At 58.9% G+C, this 21,428-nt stretch overlaps 2 protein-coding genes across 2 annotated transcripts; both read left to right on the forward strand.

Annotated features, from left to right (window-relative positions):
* Positions 1–3,695: 3,695 nt before the first annotated feature.
* On the forward strand, positions 3,696–11,050 carry LOC101942440 (mucin-2). Its single transcript, XM_065563879.1, has 4 exons — positions 3,696–3,857; positions 3,934–6,027; positions 6,141–10,827; positions 10,998–11,050. The coding sequence occupies exons 1-4, from the start codon at positions 3,696–3,698 to the stop codon at positions 11,048–11,050; spliced, it is 6,996 nt and encodes a 2,331-aa protein (XP_065419951.1).
* On the forward strand, positions 10,947–20,044 carry LOC122174767 (mucin-2-like). Its single transcript, XM_065563205.1, has 4 exons — positions 10,947–15,435; positions 16,006–16,158; positions 17,957–18,042; positions 18,632–20,044. Exons 1-3 carry the CDS (start codon positions 11,083–11,085, stop codon positions 18,017–18,019), a joined length of 4,569 nt encoding a protein of 1,522 aa, XP_065419277.1. The 5' UTR covers positions 10,947–11,082; the 3' UTR covers positions 18,020–18,042; positions 18,632–20,044.
* Positions 20,045–21,428: the final 1,384 nt, after the last annotated feature.

Raw genomic sequence — 21,428 nt, forward strand, 5'->3', positions numbered from 1 at the left:
CAGGGGGACTGGAGGAGCCACACGCATGCAGAGCGGTGGTAAGCAGGAGTGGGGGCCTGAGCACAGCGGAGCACGGGCAGGACCACGCCTGGCTGTTTGGGGGAGGCACAGCCTCCCCCAACCTATGGGACCCACCGCACATGTTTGGGCCCACCACTGAGGTCCGTATAGCACTAGAACATTACACATATCTGGTAACTAATCACATATCTGGTGACTAATTGTTTCGAAAGGAAGCAGTTTATAAAGGTCAGATCATTCAAATCAGGGGACAAAAATAGTTGCAGGTGACGTAAAAATACACGCCTAGCTGTTATCCTAGCTATGCATATCTTCACTTTTCAATTTATCCATCCATCCATCATCTCGCTGTTTGTAGTATCTAGCTATCCAAGCACATGTGCCCTGCGTATCTAACTAAAACACTTAGTCAAACACTGCTCATTCTTTCCCCCGGCCTTTTTGTACACCAGCACACTACACCTGATCTCTACCAAACCAGCGGGGCATAAAAAAAATAAATCATTCTGTTTCTCTTCAGTGTTATCATAATCACTTCCACTCCCTTTCCCTGATAAGGATTTTTGTATGCCTTCATCACTGAGTGCCTGACCAAGCAGCTCAGGGATGTTAATAACGTAAGTTACTGTTTCTAGCCCTGCCCCTTAGGTACACTCTGCGGTATTGGGGGAAAGATCAGCATGACACTGAAGTGGAGGAATACCAGGTGTGTTCTGATTACATGCCGTTAGAAAGCGTCATCTTCAGAATGACGTCTGCAGGGGCTTAATGAGAGATCAGAAAGCCTTTAAAAAGCAGAGCTGTCCCCCAAATGCCAACAATCTCGCTTTCAACTGCACCACGATGGGTCGTGCACGGACGGCTCCCAGCGTTCCTTTGTGGATTTTCTTGGGGTTCATGGTTTTTTCTCTCCCCGTGAAAGGTAAGGGCTTGCGGCGTTCCTTAATAGTAAGAACGAGCCAGATCGTCATCTGAAGTCGATTTATGCCTGGTGGGGACCAGGCTTGATTGACTCCAATGGAGATATGGCCAATTCACACCAGATAGGGATCTGGCCCCATTGACTCGGGTTGAGGTATGTCTGATTCACACTTGCTGGGGAATCTAGTCCAGTAATGAGACTTCAGGCTATAGGGGGTCTTTGAGCTGAGCTTCACAAAATGGATCATTATTATTATCCATACTGTATAGAATGGAGAACTGAGGCACAGAGAGGACACATGACCAGACCAGTAGCAGAGATAGGAGTAGAACCCACCAGGAGTCCTGGCTCCCTAGTCCCCGCTCTAACTTCTACCTATGAGACCCGAAGCACTGAGATAGAGGATGGTCTTATGGCGAAGGCATTGGTCTGAACTGGGGTCAATTCCCCGTCCGTAACATGGAGATAATTCTCCTTCCTTCGTCTGTTTTGTCTCTTTAGATTCGGGGCAGTATCTCTCCTACCTATCTGCCTGTGGGTTTAACAGCTGAGACTTTCAAATCTAAAGTTAGGAGCCCAACTTTCAGTGAAAGTCAATATGTTTGGATCCTTTAAAAATGCCCAGGGGACGCTATAATACACATGCTAACCACAGACTTTCTTTCACAGGCTAACTTGCCCTAGAGTTGACAATAGCCCCCACCACTCCCAGCCCCACTTCCTAGGTTTATTGAGGCGAGAGATAAGCCCCAGGGGCTCACATCGGTGCTTGAGTTAGATCTAGATCCGAATTTTGGAACCCTTTAAGGTTCCAGGGTTGTTTGGATCTGGGGTTTTACTAAAGTGACCCATTAAATCTCGGGGGAGTGAAGTTGAACGAGATTTATGAAAAGATCCACATTTCCCAATGAGTGGCCACAACGGACACGGTTAGTTTTACAATGATGTTCTTGTGGGAATCACAACTCCTGGCTTCCGTTCCCAGCTCCAGGAGGAGAATAGGATCTAGTGGTTAGAGCGGGGGCGGGGGGTTCTAGTCTCAGATTCAAGATTGAAAGTCATCAATTCCTGCCTGTGCTGCTGTTCTCTATGAACTTGGCCAAGGTAATTCTCCCCTTCCCCCCCACCCCATGGAATATGGGGCTAATTATACTTACTCGCCTCACCAGGGGCTTGTGCAGAGGAATGCATTTGTAAAAAACGTTGATAACTTTGGATGGGGAGGCGGGGAAATAGACACCACAAAGGATTATTTAATCCACTGGGTTTGAAACTGAATGAATTTCTATAATCTGATGACTAATTCCTCCGTCACGCAGTTTAAACTGCTTATATATTTTTGTTAGAATTTCACCCATGACTGGTCAGTAAATAAAGGCTCTGTTTCTAATCCCTTGGTTTACTGCCAGTTCTTGTATTGCCACAGCACCTGCCAATCCCAGCTGAGATCAGGGCCCCGCTGTGCCGGGCGCTGCACAGACACACAGGGAGAGACAGTCCCTGCCCCAGCTGAGATCAGGACCCCGTTGTGCCGGGCGCTGCACAGACATACAGGGAAAGACAGTCCCTGCCCCAGCTGAGATCAGGGCCCCGTTGTGCCGGGCGCTGCACAGACACACAGGGAGAGGCAGTCCCTGCCCCAGCTGAGATCAGGGCTCTGTTGTGCCGGGCGCTGCACAGACACACAGCGAGAGAGTCCCTGCCCCAGCTGAGATCAGGGCCCCGTTGTGCTGGGCGCTGCACAGACACACAGCGAGACAGTCCCTGATCCAGCTGAGATCAGGGCTCCGTTGTGCCGGGCGCTGCATAGACACACAGGGAGAGACAGTCCCTGCCCCAGCTGAGATCAGGGCTCTGTTGTGCCGGGCGCTGCACAGACACACAGCGAGAGAGTCCCTGCCCCAGCTGAGATCAGGGCCCCGTTGTGCTGGGCGCTGCACAGACACACAGCGAGACAGTCCCTGATCCAGCTGAGATCAGGGCTCCGTTGTGCCAGGCGCTGCATAGACACACAGGGAGAGACAGTCCCTGCCCCAGCTGAGATCAGGGCTCTGTTGTGCCAGGCGCTGCACAGACACACAGGGAGAGACAGTCCCTGCCACAGCTGAGATCAGGGCTCTGTTGTGCCAGGCGCTGCACAGACACACAGGGAGAGACAGTCCCTGCCCCAGCTGAGATCAAGGCCCCGTTGTGCTGGGCGCTGCACAGACACGCAGGGAGAGACAGGCCCTGCCTTGAAGAGGTCACAGTCTATTCCAGTGCAGGAGAGCAGCAGCCAAGAAATGTGCTATTGATGGCGCTGTCAGCAATAGGGAGGTGTCGAGCAACGAAGGCGCTTTCCCCCTTCATTTCTGCTCTGTCTGCTTGTCCGGCGTGGGTGGTGGGCTGTGCGTCCTGCACGGTCACTGCACATGGGCTTTGGATGTGTTCTGGGTGGAGACGTCTCCTTGTGACTGGAAATACCCCTTGGCCCCATCAGCAGGGCAGGGCCAGGGTGGAATCAGGAGGATGCTGATGTAGGGAGGCAGCTGCTGGGTCTTGTACAAGGACTGGACTTGGGACTGTGCAATGTAGGCAGCACAGGGTCCAGGCAGAGCCTTCGCTCAGGAGCAGAGCCATCAATAGCGAGCTCCACTGCAACCACTACAGGGCGACACCAAACACCACCGGGAGAGCGACCGGCGTTACCCGGCTGCTGTATAAACTGCTGCTCTTCTTCCTTTCCCCAGGGGCAACGTCTGCCACGACAGGTATGAGTCACAGCACATCCAGCATCACCACTGACAAGGCCACCACGACCTCCAACTCTGCTGCCACCGTGAGCCCCAGCTCCGCTCCCACGGAGACCCCCAACACCGCTGGCACCGCAAACCCCAGCTCTGTGGCCACCACGACCTCCAACTCTGCTGCCACTGTGAGCCCCAGCTCCGCTCCCACGGAGATTCCCAGCTCCACTCCCAGTGCAACCCCCAGCTCCCCCCTCACTGTGAACCCCACCTCTGCTGCCGCCTCGAACCCCAGCTCTGCTACGAATACGGCGCCCACCTCCCCTGACACATCAATCCCCAGCTCCCCTGACTCTTCAACCCCCAGCTCCACTGCCACCTCGACCCCCAGCTCCCATCCCACTGAGACCTCCAGCTCTGCTGCCACCTCGACCCCCAGCTCCCATACCACTGAGACCTCCACCTCCGCTGACACCTCAACCCCCAGCTCCCATTCCACTGAGACCTCCAGCTCTGCTGACACCTCAACCCCCAGCTCCCATACCACTGAGACCTCCACCTCCGCTGCCATCTCGACCCCCAGCTCCCATTCCACTGAGACCTCCACCTCCGCTGCCATCTCGACCCCCAGCTCCCATTCCACTGAGACCTCCACCTCCGCTGACACCTCAACCCCCAGCTCCCATTCCACTGAGACCTCCAGTTCTGCTGCCACCTCGACCCCCAGCTCCCATTCCACTGAGACCTCCACCTCCGCTGCCACCTCGACCCCCAGCTCCCATTCCACTGAGACCTCCACCTCCGCTGCCACCTCGACCCCCAGCTCCCATTCCACTGAGACCTCCACCTCCGCTGCCACCTCGACCCCCAGCTCCCATTCCACTGAGACCTCCACCTCCGCTGCCACCTCGACCCCCAGCTCCCATTCCACTGAGACCTCCACCTCCGCTGCCACCTCGACCCCCAGCTCCCATTCCACTGAGACCTCCACCTCCGCTGCCACCTCGACCCCCAGCTCCCATTCCACTGAGACCTCCACCTCCGCTGCCATCTCGACCCCCAGCTCCCATTCCACTGAGACCTCCACCTCCGCTGCCACCTCGACCCCCAGCTCCCATTCCACTGAGACCTCCACCTCCGCTGCCATCTCGACCCCCAGCTCCCATTCCACTGAGACCTCCACCTCCGCTGCCACCTCGACCCCCAGCTCCCATTCCACTGAGACCTCCACCTCCGCTGCCACCTCGACCCCCATCTCCCATTCCACTGAGACCTCCACCTCCGCTGCCACCTCGACCCCCAGCTCCCATTCCACTGAGACCTCCACCTCCGCTGCCACCTCGACCCCCATCTCCCATTCCACTGAGACCTCCACCTCCGCTGCCACCTCGACCCCCAGCTCCCATTCCACTGAGACCTCCACCTCCGCTGCCACCTCGACCCCCAGCTCCCATTCCACTGAGACCTCCACCTCCGCTGCCACCTCGACCCCCAGCTCCCATTCCACTGAGACCTCCACCTCCGCTGCCATCTCGACCCCCAGCTCCCATTCCACTGAGACCTCCACCTCCGCTGCCACCTCGACCCCCAGCTCCCATTCCACTGAGACCTCCACCTCCGCTGCCACCTCGACCCCCAGCTCCCATTCCACTGAGACCTCCACCTCCGCTGCCACCTCGACCCCCAGCTCCCATTCCACTGAGACCTCCACCTCCGCTGCCATCTCGACCCCCAGCTCCCATTCCACTGAGACCTCCACCTCCGCTGCCACCTCGACCCCCAGCTCCCATTCCACTGAGACCTCCACCTCCGCTGCCATCTCGACCCCCAGCTCCCATTCCACTGAGACCTCCACCTCCGCTGCCACCTCGACCCCCAGCTCCCATTCCACTGAGACCTCCACCTCCGCTGCCACCTCGACCCCCAGCTCCCATTCCACTGAGACCTCCAGTTCCGCTGCCACCTCGACCCCCAGCTCCCATTCCACTGAGACCTCCACCTCCGCTGCCACCTCGACCCCCAGCTCCCATTCCACTGAGACCTCCACCTCCGCTGCCACCTCGACCCCCAGCTCCCATTCCACTGAGACCTCCACCTCCGCTGCCACCTCGACCCCCAGCTCCCATTCCACTGAGACCTCCACCTCCGCTGCCACCTCGACCCCCAGCTCCCATTCCACTGAGACCTCCACCTCCGCTGCCATCTCGACCCCCAGCTCCCATTCCACTGAGACCTCCACCTCCGCTGCCATCTCGACCCCCAGCTCCCATTCCACTGAGACCTCCACCTCCGCTGCCATCTCGACCCCCAGCTCCCATTCCACTGAGACCTCCACCTCCGCTGCCACCTCGACCCCCAGCTCCCATTCCACTGAGACCTCCACCTCCGCTGCCACCTCGACCCCCAGCTCCCATTCCACTGAGACCTCCAGTTCTGCTGCCATCTCGACCCCCAGCTCCCATTCCACTGAGACCTCCACCTCCGCTGCCACCTCGACCCCCAGCTCCCATTCCACTGAGACCTCCATCTCCGCTGCCACCTCGACCCCCAGTTCCCCTCTCACTGAGATATCCAGCTCCACTGCCACCTCGACCCCCAGCTCACCAGATACTTCAACCCCCAGCTCCTCTCCCACCACAACCGACAATTCCACTTCCACCTCTACCCCCAGTTCCACCCCCACCTCAACCCCCAGCAATACCCCCACCACAACTGACAACTCCACCCCAATCAGTGCCACAACCCTCAGCTCCACTCCCACCACAACCCCCAGCTCCACCACCACCACGACTGACAACTCCACTCCCACCTCAACCTCCAGCTCCATCCCCACCACAACCAACTCCACTCCCATCTCAACCCCCAGCAACACTCCCACCACGATCGACAACTCCACTCCCTCCTCAACCCCCAGCAACACCCCCACCACGACCGACAACCCCACTCCCTCCTCAACCCCCAGCACCAATCCAACCACGACCGACAACTCCACTCCCATCTCAACCCCCAGCAACACCCCCACCACGATCGACAACTCCACTCCCTCCTCAACCCCCAGCAACACCCCCATCACGACCGACAACCCCACTCCCTCCTCAACACCCAGCACCAATCCAACCACGACCGACAACTCCACTCCCATCTCAACCTCCAGCTCCACTCCCACCATGACCGACAACTCCACTCCCATCTCAACCTCCAGCTCCACTCCCACCACGATCCCCACCTCCACTCCCATCTCAACCCCCAGCAACACCCCAACCACGACCGACAACTCCACCCCAACCAGTGCCACAACCCTCAGCTCCACTCCCACCACAAGTTCCACTTCCATTCTCACAATGACCCCCAGCTCCACCCCCACGACCGACAACTTCACCCCCACCTCAACGCCCAGCTCCAGCCCCACCACAACCGACAACTCCACCCCAACCAGTGCCACAACCCTCAGCTCCTCTCCCACCACGACCCCCACCTCCACTCCCATCTCAACCTCCAGCTCCACTCCCACTACGACCGACAATTCAACTCCCACCTCAACCCCCAGCTCCATCCGCTCCACAACCGACAACTCCACTCCCACCTCAACCCCCAGCTCCACTCCCACTACGACTGACAACTCCACTCCCACCTCAACCCCCAGCTCCATTCCCACCACGACCGACAACTCCACTCCCTCCTCAACCCCCAGCAAAACCCCCACCACGACCGACAACTCCACCCCAATCAGTGCCACAACCCTCAGCTCCACTCCCACCATAAGTCCCAGCTCCAGTCTCACAATGACCCCCACCTCCTCTGCTACATCCACCCCCAGTTTCACTCCCACAACAACCCCCATCTCCTCTGCCACATCAACCCCCAGCTCCACCCTCACCACGACTGACAATTCCACCCCCACCTCAGCCCCCAGCTCCACTCCCACCACGATCCCCACCTCCATTCCCATCTCAACCCCCAGCTCCATCCCCACCACGACCGACAATTCCACTCCCACCTCAACCCCCAGCTCCACTCCCACCACGATCCCCACCTCCACTCCCAACTCAACCCCCAGCACCACTCCCACCACAACCGACAACTCCACCCCAACCAGTGCCACAACCCTCAGCTCCACTCCCACCACGATCCCCACCTCCATTCCCATCTCAACCCCCAGCTCCATCCCCACCATGACCGACAACTCCACTCCCTCCTCAACCCCCAGCTCCACTCCCACCTCAACCCCCAGCAACACCCCCACCATGACTGACAACTCCATTCCCTCCTCAACCCCCAGCTCCACTCCCACCTCAACCCCCAGCAACACCCCCACCACGACCGACAACTCCACCCCAACCAGTGCCACAACACGCAGCTCCACTCCCACCACAAGTCCCAACTCCACTTTCACGATGACCCCCAACTCCTCTGCTACATCCACCCCCAGTTTCACTCCAACCACAACCCCCAGCTCCACATCCACCATGACTGACAACTTCACTCCCACCTCAACCAGCAGCTCCATCCCCACCACAACCGACAACTCCACTCCAAGCAGTGCCACAACCCTCAGCTCCACTCCCACCACAAGTCCTAGTTCCACTCTCACAATGACCCTCAGCTCCACCACCACGACCGACAATTCAACTCCCACATCAACCCCCAGCTCCATCCGCTCCACAACCGACAACTCCACTCCCACCTCAACCCTCAGCTCCACTCCCACTATGATTGACAACTCCACTCCCACCTCAACCCTCAGCTCCACCCCCACCACAACCGACAACTCCACTCCCTCCTCAACCCCCAGCACCAACCCAACCACGACCGACAACTCCACTCCCATCTCAACCCCCAGCTCCAGCCCCACCACGAGTGACAACTCCACTCCCACCTCAACCCCCAGCTCCACTCCCACCACGATCCCCACCTCCACTCCCAACTCAACCCCGAGCACCACTCCCACCACAACCGACAACTCCACCCCAACCAGTGCCACAACCCTCAGCTCCACTCCCACCATAAGTCCCAGCTCCAGTCTCACAATGACCCCCACCTCCTCTGCTACATCCATCCCCAGTTTCACTCCCACAACAACCCCCATCTCCTCTGCCACATCAACCCCCAGCTCCACCCTCACCACGACTGACAATTCCACCCCCACCTCAGCCCCCAGCTCCACCCCCACCACAAGCGACAACTCCACCCCCACCTCAACCCCCATCTCCAGCCCCACCACGAGCGACAACTCCACTCCCACCTCAACCCCCAGCTCCACTCCCACCACGATCCCCACCTCCACTCCCAACTCAACCCCCAGCACCACCCCCACCACAACCGACAACTCCACCCCAACCAGTGCCACAACCCTCAGCTCCACTCCCACCACGATCCCCACCTCCATTCCCATCTCAACCCCCAGCTCCATCCCCACCACGACCGACAACTCCACTCCCACCTCAACCCCCAGCTCTATTCCCACCATGACCGACAACTCCACTCCCTCCTCAACCCCCAGCTCCACTCCCACCTCAACCCCCAGCAACACCCCCACCATGACCGACAACTCCATTCCCTCCTCAACCCCCAGCTCCACTCCCACCTCAACCCCCAGCAACACCCCCACCACGACCGACAACTCCACCCCAACCAGTGCCACAACCCTCAGCTCCACTCCCACCATAAGTCCCAGCTCCAGTCTCACAATGACCCCCACCTCCTCTGCTACATCCATCCCCAGTTTCACTCCCACAACAACCCCCATCTCCTCTGCCACATCAACCCCCAGCTCCACCCTCACCACGACTGACAATTCCACCCCCACCTCAGCCCCCAGCTCCACCCCCACCACAACCGACAACTCCACTCCCACCACAATCCCCAGCTCCACACCCACCATGACTGACAACTCCACTCCCACCTCAACCCCCAGCTCCATCCCCACCACAACCAACTCCACTCCCACCTCAACCCCCAGCAACACCCCCACCACGACCAACAACTCCACTCCCTCCTCAACCCCCACCACGACCAACAACTCCACTCCCACCTCAACCCCCACCACGACTGACAACTCCACTCCCACCTCAACCCCCACCTTGACTCCCACCTCAACCCCCACCTTGACTCCCACCTCAACCCCCAGCTCCGCTGCAATCATGACCCCCAGCCCCACTCCGACCATGACCGCCAGCTCATCTGCCACCTCAACCCCCATCTCATCTGACACTTCAACCCCCAGCTCCCCTGCTGCCTCGACCCCCAGCTCCACTGTCACCTCAACCCCCAGCTCCACTGCCACCTCAACCCCCATCTCATCTGACACTTCAACCCCCAGCTCCGCTGCTACCATGACTCCCAGCTCTGCTGGCACCTCAACCCCCAGCTCCGCTGCTACCATGACTCCCAGCTCTGCTGGCACCTCAACCCCTAGCTTCACTGCTACCATGACCGCCAGCTCTGCTGCCACCTCGACCCCCAGCTCCGCTGCCACCATGATCCACAGCTCTGCTGCCACCTCGACCCCCAGCTCTGCTGCCACCTCGACCCACAGCTCTGCTGCCACCTCGACCCCCAGCTCTGCTGCCGTCTCAACCCCCAACTCCACCCCCACCACGACCGACAACTCCACTCCCACCTCAACCCCCATCTTGACTCCCACAACGACCTCCAAGTCCACTGCGATCATGACCCCCAGCCCCACTCCTACAATGACCGGCAGCTCCACCCCCACCACGACCACCAACTCCACTCCCACCAGAGCCCCCAACTCCACTCCCACCTCAACCCCCAGCTCTGCTGCGATCATGACCCCCAGCCCCACTCCGACCATGACTGCCAGCTCATCTGCCACCTCAACCCCCATCTCATCTGACACTTCAACCCCCAGCTCCGCTGCCACCTCGACCCCCAGCTCCACTGTCACCTCAACCCCCATCTCATCTGACACTTCAACCCCCAGCTCCGCTGTCACCTCGCCCCCCGGCTCTGCTGCTGTCTCAACCCGCAGCTCCGCTGCCACCTCAACCCCCAGCTCATCTGACACTTCAACCCCCAGCTCCCCTGCTGCCTCGACCCCCAGCTCCGCTGCCACCTCGACTCCCAGCTCCGCTGCCACCATGACCCACAGCTCCACTGCCACCTCGATTCCCAGCTCCGCTGCCACCTCGACCACCAGCTCCGCTGCCACCTCAACCCCCAGCTCCGCTGCCACCCTCGACCCCCAGCTCCGCTGCCACCTCGACCCCCAGCTCCACCCCCACCACGACCCCCAGCTCTGCTGCCACCTCGACCCACAGCTCTGCTGCCACCTCGACCCCCAGCTCTGCTGCCGTCTCAACCCCCAGCTCCACCCCCACCACGACCGACAACTCCACTCCCACCTCAACCCCCATCTTGACTCCCACAACGACCCCCAAGTCCACTGCGATCATGACCCCCAGCCCCACTCCTACAATGACCGGCAGCTCCACCCCCACCACGACCACCAACTCCACTCCCACCAGACCCCCCAACTCCACTCCCACCTCAACCCCCAGCTCCGCTGCGATCATGACCCCCAGCCTCACTCCGACCATGACTGCCAGCTCATCTGCCACCTCAACCCCCATCTCATCTGACACTTCAACCCCCAGCTCCCCTGCTGCCTCGACCCCCAGCTCCACTGTCACCTCAACCCCCAGCTCCACTGCCACCTCAACCCCCAGCTCATCTGACACTTCAACCCCCAGCTCCCCTGCTGCCTCGACCCCCAGCTCCGCTGCCACCTCGACTCCCAGCTCCGCTGCCACCATGACCCACAGCTCCACTGCCACCTCGATTCCCAGCTCCACTGTCACCTTGACCACCAGCTCTGCTGCCAGCTCAACCCCCAGCTCCGCTGCCACCTCGACCCCCAGCTCCGCTGCCACCTCAATCCCCAGCTCCACTGTTACCATGACCCCCAGCTCCGCTGCCACCTCGACCCCCAGCTCCGCTGCCACCTCGACCCCCAGCTCTGCTGCCACCTCGACCCCCAGCTCCACCCCCACCACGACCGACAACTCCACTCCCACCTCAACCCCCATCTTGACTCCCACAACGACCCCCAACTCCACTGCGATCATGACCCCCAGCCCCACTCCTACAATGACCGGCAGCTCCACCCCCACCACGACCACCAACTCCACTCCCACCAGACCCCCCAACTCCACTCCCACCTCAACCCCCAGCTCCGCTGCGATCATGACCCCCAGCCCCACTCCGACCATGACTGCCAGCTCATCTGCCACCTCAACCCCCAGCTCATCTGACACTTCAACCCCCAGCTCCCCTGCTGCCTCTACCCCCAGCTCTGCTGCCACCATGACCCACAGCTCCACTGCCACCTCGATTCCCAGCTCCACTGCCACCTCGATTCCCAGCTCCGCTGCCACCTCGACTCCCAGCTCCGCTGTCACCTCGCCCCCCGGCTCTGCTGCCGTCTCAACCCCCAGCTCCGCTGCCACCTCGACTCCCAGCTCCGCTGTCACCTCGCCCCCCGGCTCTGCTGCCGTCTCAACCCGCAGCTCCGCTGCCACCTCAACCCCCAGCTCATCTGACACTTCAACCCCCAGCTCCCCTGCTGCCTCGACCCACAGCTCTGCTGCCACCTCGACCCCCAGCTCTGCTGCCGTCTCAACCCCCAGCTCCACCCCCACCACGACCACCAACTCCACTCCCACCAGAGCCCCCAACTCCACTCCCACCTCAACCCCCAGCTCTGCTGCGATCATGACCCCTAGCCCCACTCCGACCATGACTGCCAGCTCATCTGCCACCTCAACCCCCATCTCATCTGACACTTCAACCCCCAGCTCCGCTGCCACCTCGACCCCCAGCTCCACTGTCACCTCAACCCCCATCTCATCTGACACTTCAACCCCCAGCTCCGCTGTCACCTCGCCCCCCGGCTCTGCTGCTGTCTCAACCCGCAGCTCCGCTGCCACCTCAACCCCCAGCTCATCTGACACTTCAACCCCCAGCTCCCCTGCTGCCTCGACCCCCAGCTCCGCTGCCACCTCGACTCCCAGCTCCGCTGCCACCATGACCCACAGCTCCACTGCCACCTCGATTCCCAGCTCCGCTGCCACCTCGACCACCAGCTCCGCTGCCACCTCAACCCCCAGCTCCGCTGCCACCTCGACCCCCAGCTCCGCTGCCACCTCGACCCACAGCTCCGCTGCCACCTCGACCCACAGCTCTGCTGCCACCTCGACCCCCAGCTCTGCTGCCGTCTCAACCCCCAGCTCCACCCCCACCACGACCGACAACTCCACTCCCACCTCAACCCCCATCTTGACTCCCACAACGACCCCCAAGTCCACTGCGATCATGACCCCCAGCCCCACTCCTACAATGACCGGCAGCTCCACCCCCACCACGACCACCAACTCCACTCCCACCAGACCCCCCAACTCCACTCCCACCTCAACCCCCAGCTCCGCTGCGATCATGACCCCCAGCCTCACTCCGACCATGACTGCCAGCTCATCTGCCACCTCAACCCCCATCTCATCTGACACTTCAACCCCCAGCTCCCCTGCTGCCTCGACCCCCAGCTCCACTGTCACCTCAACCCCCAGCTCCACTGCCACCTCAACCCCCAGCTCATCTGACACTTCAACCCCCAGCTCCCCTGCTGCCTCGACCCCCAGCTCCGCTGCCACCTCGACTCCCAGCTCCGCTGCCACCATGACCCACAGCTCCACTGCCACCTCGATTCCCAGCTCCACTGTCACCTTGACCACCAGCTCTGCTGCCAGCTCAACCCCCAGCTCCGCTGCCACCTCGACCCCCAGCTCCGCTGCCACCTCAATCCCCAGCTCCGCTGCCACCTCGACCCCCAGCTCCGCTGCCACCTCGACCCCCAGCTCTGCTGCCACCTCGACCCCCAGCTCCACCCCCACCACGACCGACAACTCCACTCCCACCTCAACCCCCATCTTGACTCCCACAACGACCCCCAACTCCACTGCGATCATGACCCCCAGCCCCACTCCTACAATGACCGGCAGCTCCACCCCCACCACGACCACCAACTCCACTCCCACCAGACCCCCCAACTCCACTCCCACGTCAACCCCCAGCTCCGCTGCGATCATGACCCCCAGCCCCACTCCGACCATGACTGCCAGCTCATCTGCCACCTCAACCCCCAGCTCATCTGACACTTCAACCCCCAGCTCCCCTGCTGCCTCGACCCCCAGCTCTGCTGCCACCATGACCCACAGCTCCACTGCCACCTCGATTCCCAGCTCCACTGCCACCTCGATTCCCAGCTCCGCTGCCACCTCGACTCCCAGCTCCGCTGTCACCTCGCCCCCCGGCTCTGCTGCCGTCTCAACCCCCAGCTCCGCTGCCACCTCGACTCCCAGCTCCGCTGTCACCTCGCCCCCCGGCTCTGCTGCCGTCTCAACCCGCAGCTCCGCTGCCACCTCAACCCCCAGCTCATCTGACACTTCAACCCCCAGCTCCCCTGCTGCCTCGACTCCCAGCTCTGCTGCCACCATGACCCCCAGCTCCACTGCCACCTCAACCCCCATCTCATCTGACACTTCAACCCCCAGCTCCGCTGCCACCTCGATTCCCAGCTCCGCTGCCACCTCGACTCCCAGCTCCGCTGCCACCTCGACCCCCAGCTCCGCTGCCACCTCAACCCACAGCTCTGCTGCCACCTCAATCCCTAGCTCCACTGTTACCATGACCCCCAGCTCCGCTGCCACCTCAATCCCTAGCTCCACTGCGATCATGACCCCCAGCCCCACTCCGACCATGACTGCCAGCTCATCTGCCACCTCAACCCCCATCTCATCTGACACTTCAACCCCCAGCTCCCCTGCTGCCTCGACCCCCAGCTCCACTGTCACCTCAACCCCCAGCTCCACTGCCACCTCAACCCCCATCTCATCTGACACTTCAACCCCCAGCTCCGCTGTCACCTCGCCCCCCGGCTCTGCTGCCGTCTCAACCCGCAGCTCCGCTGCCACCTCGACCCCCAGCTCCACTGCCACCTCGACCCCCAGCTCCGCTGCCACCTCGACCCCCAGCTCCGCTGCCACCTCGACCCACAGCTCCACTGCCACCTCAACCCACAGCTCCGCTGCCACCTCGACCCCCAGCTCCACTGCCACCTCAACCCACAGCTCCGCTGCCACCTCGACCCCCAGCTCCACTGCCACCTCAACCCACAGCTCCGCTGCCACCTCGACCCCCAGCTCCGCTGCCACCTCGACCCCCAGCTCCACTGCCACCTCAACCCACAGCTCCGCTGCCACCTCGACCCCCAGCTCCACTGCCACCTCAACCCACAGCTCCGCTGCCACCTCGACCCCCAGCTCCACTGCCACCTCAACCCACAGCTCCGCTGCCACCTCGACCCCCAGCTCCACTGCCACCTCAACCCACAGCTCCGCTGCCACCTCGACCCCCAGCTCCACTGCCACCTCAACCCACAGCTCCGCTGCCACCTCGACCCCCAGCTCCGCTGCCACCTCAATCCCCAGCTCCACTGCCACCATGACCGCCAGCTCTGCTGTCACTGGGACCACCAGCTCCGCTGCCACCCTCGACCCCCAGCTCCACTTCCAGAGCTACCAGCTCTGCTACAATCTCTCCACAATCTACAGTCATTACATCCAAGAATACTGGGCATCCTACCTCTTCTGGGTCTCCTGCAGTTACACCCACCCCCCGCTGTCATCAGCTCTGCAAGTTCACCTAGCTCCAGCGCTTCTAGCGTCCCAGCCTCATCTGCTCCCACCCCGGGTATGTTTACTTCGTATTCCGTGTGTTCAGGTGGCCCCGAAGGGCTCCCAGCTGAGCTCAGGGCCCCCATGTGCCAGGTGCTGTACATCCAACCCAGCAATACCAACCCTGAAACCACCTACCAAAGTAGCACATAGATCTGCACGCCCGGGCTTCCACAAGTAGCACCCGCCAGGTTGAATGCTCATGGGTCTGGGGGGAAGGGGTTTTGATGCACCAACGGGGTCATTGATGGAGGGGCACGGAAGGTGGGTGGTGCACTCTCTTCCTAGGAGATGGCCCTACTTTGATGAAACTTGGTGAGTTTCTTACTCCGGGACACTTCCCAGGTAGCTGTCCTAGATAGGGGCTGAGCAGCCGTCCTACACCGTTCACCTCCATGATCAAGCCTTGTTGGAATGGGCGACAAGGGATGGATCACTTGAGGATTACCTGTTCTGTTCATTCCCTCTGAAGCATCTGGCACTGGCCATTGTCAGAAGACAGGATACTGAGCTAGATGGACCTTTGGTCTGACCCAGTCTGGCCGCGCTTATCTTCTTATAACTTATGGCCATTTTTATCCACCAGGTTCCATCCCAACTAGTGGAGATACGACTTCTTCTGGCCCACCGAGGACTGGACCAGCCACCTCTCCCAGTCTACCAGAATCCACGACACCTTCAGGGTCTGGCGCTACCGCCTCATCTTTTGGGCCCGTTTCTGTCACCTCACAGACCACAGGTGAGGTTATTTGCTTGTTGAATAGCAGGACTGGTCAAAGGAATTCTGTTGAGCTGTTTTGGCTGATGGGCAACGGGGGGCTTTGACCCAATGAACGTTTTCACGGAAAAGGGCCACTTGCTGCGAAAATTGTTCAGATTTCATCAGCAAATTGCAAATCAAAGCTTTTCAGCTGAAAAACAAAAAGGTCCCAGGGTTTGTCTTACAATTTGGGCGTCACTTGCTTACATTTTTTTATCTGCGGGCGGTTTAGAGCTGAAATATTTCGCTTTTTTTTTTCTTCCAGTTTTGGACCGATTTTTGCTGTGTTTCATTTTCAGTTTAAAAATGTGTAGTTATTAGCCGACCTTTTTGTGGGGTTGGCTTAACATTTGAGAGGGTTTGGTCAAACAATTTCCCATGTTTAATTTTTCAGGTAACGCAATATTTTCAGTGGAAAGTTTTGATGATGATGATTTTGGGGGAGGGGGAGGCTGTTTCTTTTCATTGAAATGCTCCACGGAAAAAGAAACCCCTTTTCTGACCCCCTGTATTAAAGAGGGAAGGGGTTTGTGCCAGTGGATCAGGACTGGGATTCAGGTGCCCTGGGCTCCAGTCCTGGCTCTACTACCGACTCTCTGCCTCAGTTTCCCCCTGTAAAATAAGGATATGACACTGACCTCCTTTGTGGAGCTCTTTGCGATCTACTGATGAGAAAAGCTCTCTAAATTAGATTCCTACTGTTATTATTTCTTTGAATTACAGTACAACCTAGAGGCTTTTTTTGGTTAAAAAACTCCCATTTGTTGCACTAAATAAACAAAAATAATATTTAAAATAAAACAGACAATTTTATCATACCCATTTCTGATGTGGGAAAAAAGCCCCCAGCCATTTCCCCACCAAAATAAAAATGTCAAGCCGCTCTATGAGCCCCATTTCGCAAACGGGAAACTGAGGCCTAGAAAGACAAGGAGACTTGCCCAATGTCATGCAGAAAGAGACCCCGGGCTGAGCCAGGAACTGAATCTCGAGTCCCAGACTGTTTTAGAGAGTAGAATCGTTCCCAGGAGCTGCATTCAGACGGGGTCTCATCTAATTGATGAGGCCAGCCTGATGCTCAGAGAACTAAAATGAATCATGCCCGATGAAGCTGGCAACCCGAGGAGGAAATGTAACAGGATTTGGGAGGCCAATCCACTCTGATCTCGCATGGCTCTTTGTCCCCCTCTAATGGTGACACTATGGCTCGATTTGTGAGTCTGCTAATGCCCCTGAACTAATGCGCTTGAACATTTTACGGCCAGAAAGGCCAGTGAGATCATGGATAACACAAGCCTTCTGCAGCAAACCACAACTTCCGTGGGGGCCGGAGCGCATTATGCAGGCGGCACTAGTGTCTCAAAGCGCTCTAAAATCCACCTGCCTGCTCAGCCGGCCTTGAAATTTGCTGGGCCTCATCAGGGCACCGGGTAGGACGCCTGGTTCAAATTTGCTCAAGGGGTCCCAGCGCCTGAGTTGTCTTGAAAGTTGCTGCGGCTTATCCAGGCGTGATCCTGTGGCTGAAGCACGAGGCTCTAATGCTTGGATAAGAGACGGCCGCACAGGTGACAGAACAGGCTCAGGGGGTTGGGTGGGCCCGTACACAGGTGGCTAACCCAAGCCACCATGGCCACGATGGTTTTAGCATGCCAGCTCCCCTTTACTTGACCACCAGGGGGAGCTGTGCGCCCTCAACACCCCTTGACTGTAAAGATGGCCCATTATGCTTTCACTCTGGCCTGACCGTGCACCCCCTCCCTCATCTTGTCCCCTGCAGCCTCTCCGGATAGCAGCGCCCTCCCCTACTGGGCCATCATCCTCATTTGCCTGGCCGCGCTGAGCCTGCTGAGTTTCTGCTCTCTGGTAAGGATCCCGGCGAGAGGGTGCCGGGCTGCAGGGCAGGGCGTAGATGGGGGCAGGCCGCAGCGTGGCAGCCCAGTCCTCTCCACCTTGAGCTAAAAGGCGTGTGGCTGCGGTAGTAGGTTGTTATCCTCTATGCTGGGCAGCTGCTACTGGGCAATATGGTAACCACTTTGGGGGTGCATGGCAAAAGGTGATGTAAGAAATACCACCCTGTGTGTGGGTGGGACAGCCACCCACCTGCATTCAGTACAGGACTCCTGGGTTCTATTCCCAACTCTGGGAGAGGCGTGGGATCTAGGGGGGAGTCAGGACTCCTGGGTTGTATCCCCAGTGCTGGGAGGGCCATACTGTTTAGAGCACGGGGGTTGGGGGTCAGGACTCCTTGGTTCTCTCCCCAGCTCTGGGAGGGAAGTGGTGTCTAGTGGTTAGAGCAGGGGGGCTGGGAGTCATGATTCCTGGGTTCTCGCCCCAGCTTTGGGAGGGAAGTGGTGTTTAGTGGTTAGAACACACATACACACACACATACACAAACACATATTCTCTGTATCTCTTTCCCCTGCCATTCACCCTCCATCTCTGTCTCCTGCAGCTGGCGTTTTTCCTAAAGTCGAGGCTGGATGGTGCCACCTCCTACTCCGTCCAGAAGGCTCATCAGTTCCTCCAGAACCGGACCTGATGCGATCACAGCTGAGGGAAGAATGGGCCATCCAGAACCTCCGACTACAGCCACCCATAAGGGGGCTGCTCCGATCCGGCACGCCTGGGCTAACCCGGAGCCACTATAGTCAGTATTGAGCCGAGAAAGCCAGTATTAATCCTTAGCTGCCAGATGAACATATGCTGCCTTCTGGGGGGCAGCGGTGGGATGGCGCTTTGGTCCCCTTCCGGGGGCAGGGAACACAGATCGGTGGAATCTGCACTGAGAACCCAGGCATCCTATATTCTGTTACATCCATTAGGTGGAACCCAGAAGAAAGGAACAGAGAAAATAAAAAGGAGATGAATGACTATCGAATGGGCTGGATGGTGGTGGGATTGTCCAGTGGTTAGTGCATAGGACTCCTGGCTTCTATCCCCAATTGTTGGAGTGAAGTGGGGTCTAGTAGGTTAAGCAGAGGGAGCTGGGAGCCAGGACACCTGGGTTCTATTCCTCTGACTGCACAGCATCCATTTAACAAATATTTTCTTTGCTGGTCTGCACTGCTGTATTTGGCTGCCTTAGACTGTGACTTCTTCATGGCAGGGCCTGTCTCTCTCTGTGTGTCTGGGCAGCGCCCAGCACAACGGGGCCCTGATCTAAGCTGGGGCAAGGACTGTCTCTCACTGTGTGTCTGGGCAGCGCCCGGCACAATGGGGCCCTGATCTCAGCTGGGGCAGGGACTGTCTCTCCCTGTGTGTCTGGGCAGTGCCCAGCACAACGGTGCCCTGATCTCAGCTGGGGCAGGGATTGTCTCTCACTGTGTGTCTGGGCAGCGCCCGGCACAACGGGGCCCTGATCTCAGCTGGGGCAGGGACTGTCTCTCCCTGTGTGTCTGAGCAGCGCCCGACACAACGGAGCCCTGATCTCAGCTGGAGCAGGAACTGTCTCGCTCTCTCTGTGTCTGGGCAGCGCCCAGCACAACGGGGCCCTGATCTCAGCTGGGGCAGGGACTGTCTCGCTCTCTCTGTGTCTGGGCAGCGCCCGGCACAATGGGGCCCTGATCCTGAGTAGGAACTGATACTCTGCCATTCTCTCCCTATCAGAATCACTGAGGCTTGAATCAATATACTGGAAGTTTTGTCCCTGGTGAAAATATGTACATTGGCCAGGGGCGACAGTTGTAAATTTTGTATCAAAGATTTTATTGTAAAATTGTGTATTTTACTCTTGTTTCAAGTTTGCACATTTGCACCGCATTGGGTTATTTAACCATGCCTTTGTCTATACCTCATGTATTTATCTATGGATTGTTATTCTATATATTTATATATGTAATAAATATAAAATATTTCACCCGTGCTATTCCATTAAATTATATTATCTTCTTCCCAGTACGTCACATTATTACTGGCTCATACCAAGGGACGCCATCTAGGCTGGTATCTCCACCCCAACTCCATGCTCACCACGGTTCAGACCAACGGGCCCCCACCTAGTCTGTATCCCCACCCCAGCTCCATTTTCACCATGGTTCAGACCAATGGGCCCCCACCTAGTCTGGTATCCCCACCCAACTCCAAGCCCACCCTGGGTCAGACCAATGGACCCCCACCTAGACTGGTATCCCCACCCTGACTCCATGCTCACCATGGTTCAGACCAACGGGCCCATCTAACCCCCTCTCCCCGCACCCAACCCATGCTACACAATGGAAATAATCGTTAACATGGGCCTCCATGCGCTGCAATGCCACAGGTATCAGCCCTGCCCCTGTGCACACAGCCTGGCTCTTGGGCTAAGCAGGGAAATCAGACACTAGGATAGCAGGGCCTGCATCTCTGGGGAAAGCTAAAGCTGCCCCCACGGCCTGTTCCTGGATCCCAGGCTCTGCTGGGGGCAGAAGAAAGAGGGCTACAGGGGTCCCCACTTTTATCACGCTCGAGTCAGGCTCCAAAAAAATCACCATTTTTTTATTTTAAGGCTAATATACGTGGGAGGGGTGTTTTTTTCTGTGACTGTTGGGCTCTCAGCCCTGAGGGGTCATGTTTGCCACCTTTACTCCACAACAGTTGGGGCTAGAGGTTTACCTTGTTTCCAAAAAATGAGAATTGAGCACCTCATCTACTCCCGTGACTCCAGGAGCTGGGGCTTCAGGGTGGAGGGGAAGCCATGCACAAATCACAAGTGTTTTCAACACTGGAGCCCAGGTCGCCTGCTCTCTCTGGCACTGCGGAGCCCGGGCAATGGAGGGCAAAGAAAGAAACGGATGGGCCTATTGATCTGATTTGGGGCAGCAGGGACCAGGCAGGATACCGGGCTAGATGGGCCCATGGATCTGAAGCTGACATTTCTGGGCTTGGCCCAACACGGGGAGCGCTCGCGCCGGGTGGGACTGGCTGATAATCCCAGGGGAAATATGCAACCCGGCCGAATCGTGCAAGGGCCGCTCAGGGACCGGATCATCCGGTGCGTATAGTGCTGGGGACCCGGCCCATCCCCAGTGCTCCTGCAGGGCCCCTCTGGTGCACCCCTTAAGCCAGCCCATCTGGAAAGACAGGACAGTAGCCCCGAGGCACCTCCCCAGCCTGTCCTGCTCACCGATTGATTCTTCCTGCTGGCTCTGAGCCAGAGCCAGCCTGGTTCCTTATACACTAGGGTTACCATATTTCAACAATCAAAAAATAGGACGGGAGGAGCCCCGCCTCCATCCTGCCCTAGCTCCGCCCCGCCCCTTCCACTCCCTCCC

This window comes from Chrysemys picta, chromosome 12 (genome assembly GCF_011386835.1).
Source record: "Chrysemys picta bellii isolate R12L10 chromosome 12, ASM1138683v2, whole genome shotgun sequence".
NCBI classification, from domain to species: domain Eukaryota; kingdom Metazoa; phylum Chordata; order Testudines; family Emydidae; genus Chrysemys; species Chrysemys picta.

Bases quoted from the DNA above. Each gene is read 5' to 3' on its own strand.
- LOC122174767 (XM_065563205.1), top strand. From the start codon at position 11,083: ATGACCCCCAGCCCCACTCCTACAATGACCGGCAGCTCCACCCCCACC. The intron at 15,436-16,005 runs GTATGTTTACTT...TTTATCCACCAG, and splicing joins CTCATCTGCTCCCACCCCGG to GTTCCATCCCAACTAGTGGA. The intron at 16,159-17,956 runs GTGAGGTTATTT...TGTCCCCTGCAG, and splicing joins TGTCACCTCACAGACCACAG to CCTCTCCGGATAGCAGCGCC.
- LOC101942440 (XM_065563879.1), top strand. From the start codon at position 3,696: ATGAGTCACAGCACATCCAGCATCACCACTGACAAGGCCACCACGACC. The intron at 3,858-3,933 runs GTGAGCCCCAGC...CCCTCACTGTGA, and splicing joins CCTCCAACTCTGCTGCCACT to ACCCCACCTCTGCTGCCGCC. The intron at 10,828-10,997 runs GCTCCGCTGCCA...CTCAACCCCCAG, and splicing joins CGCTGCCACCTCGACCACCA to CTCCACCCCCACCACGACCG.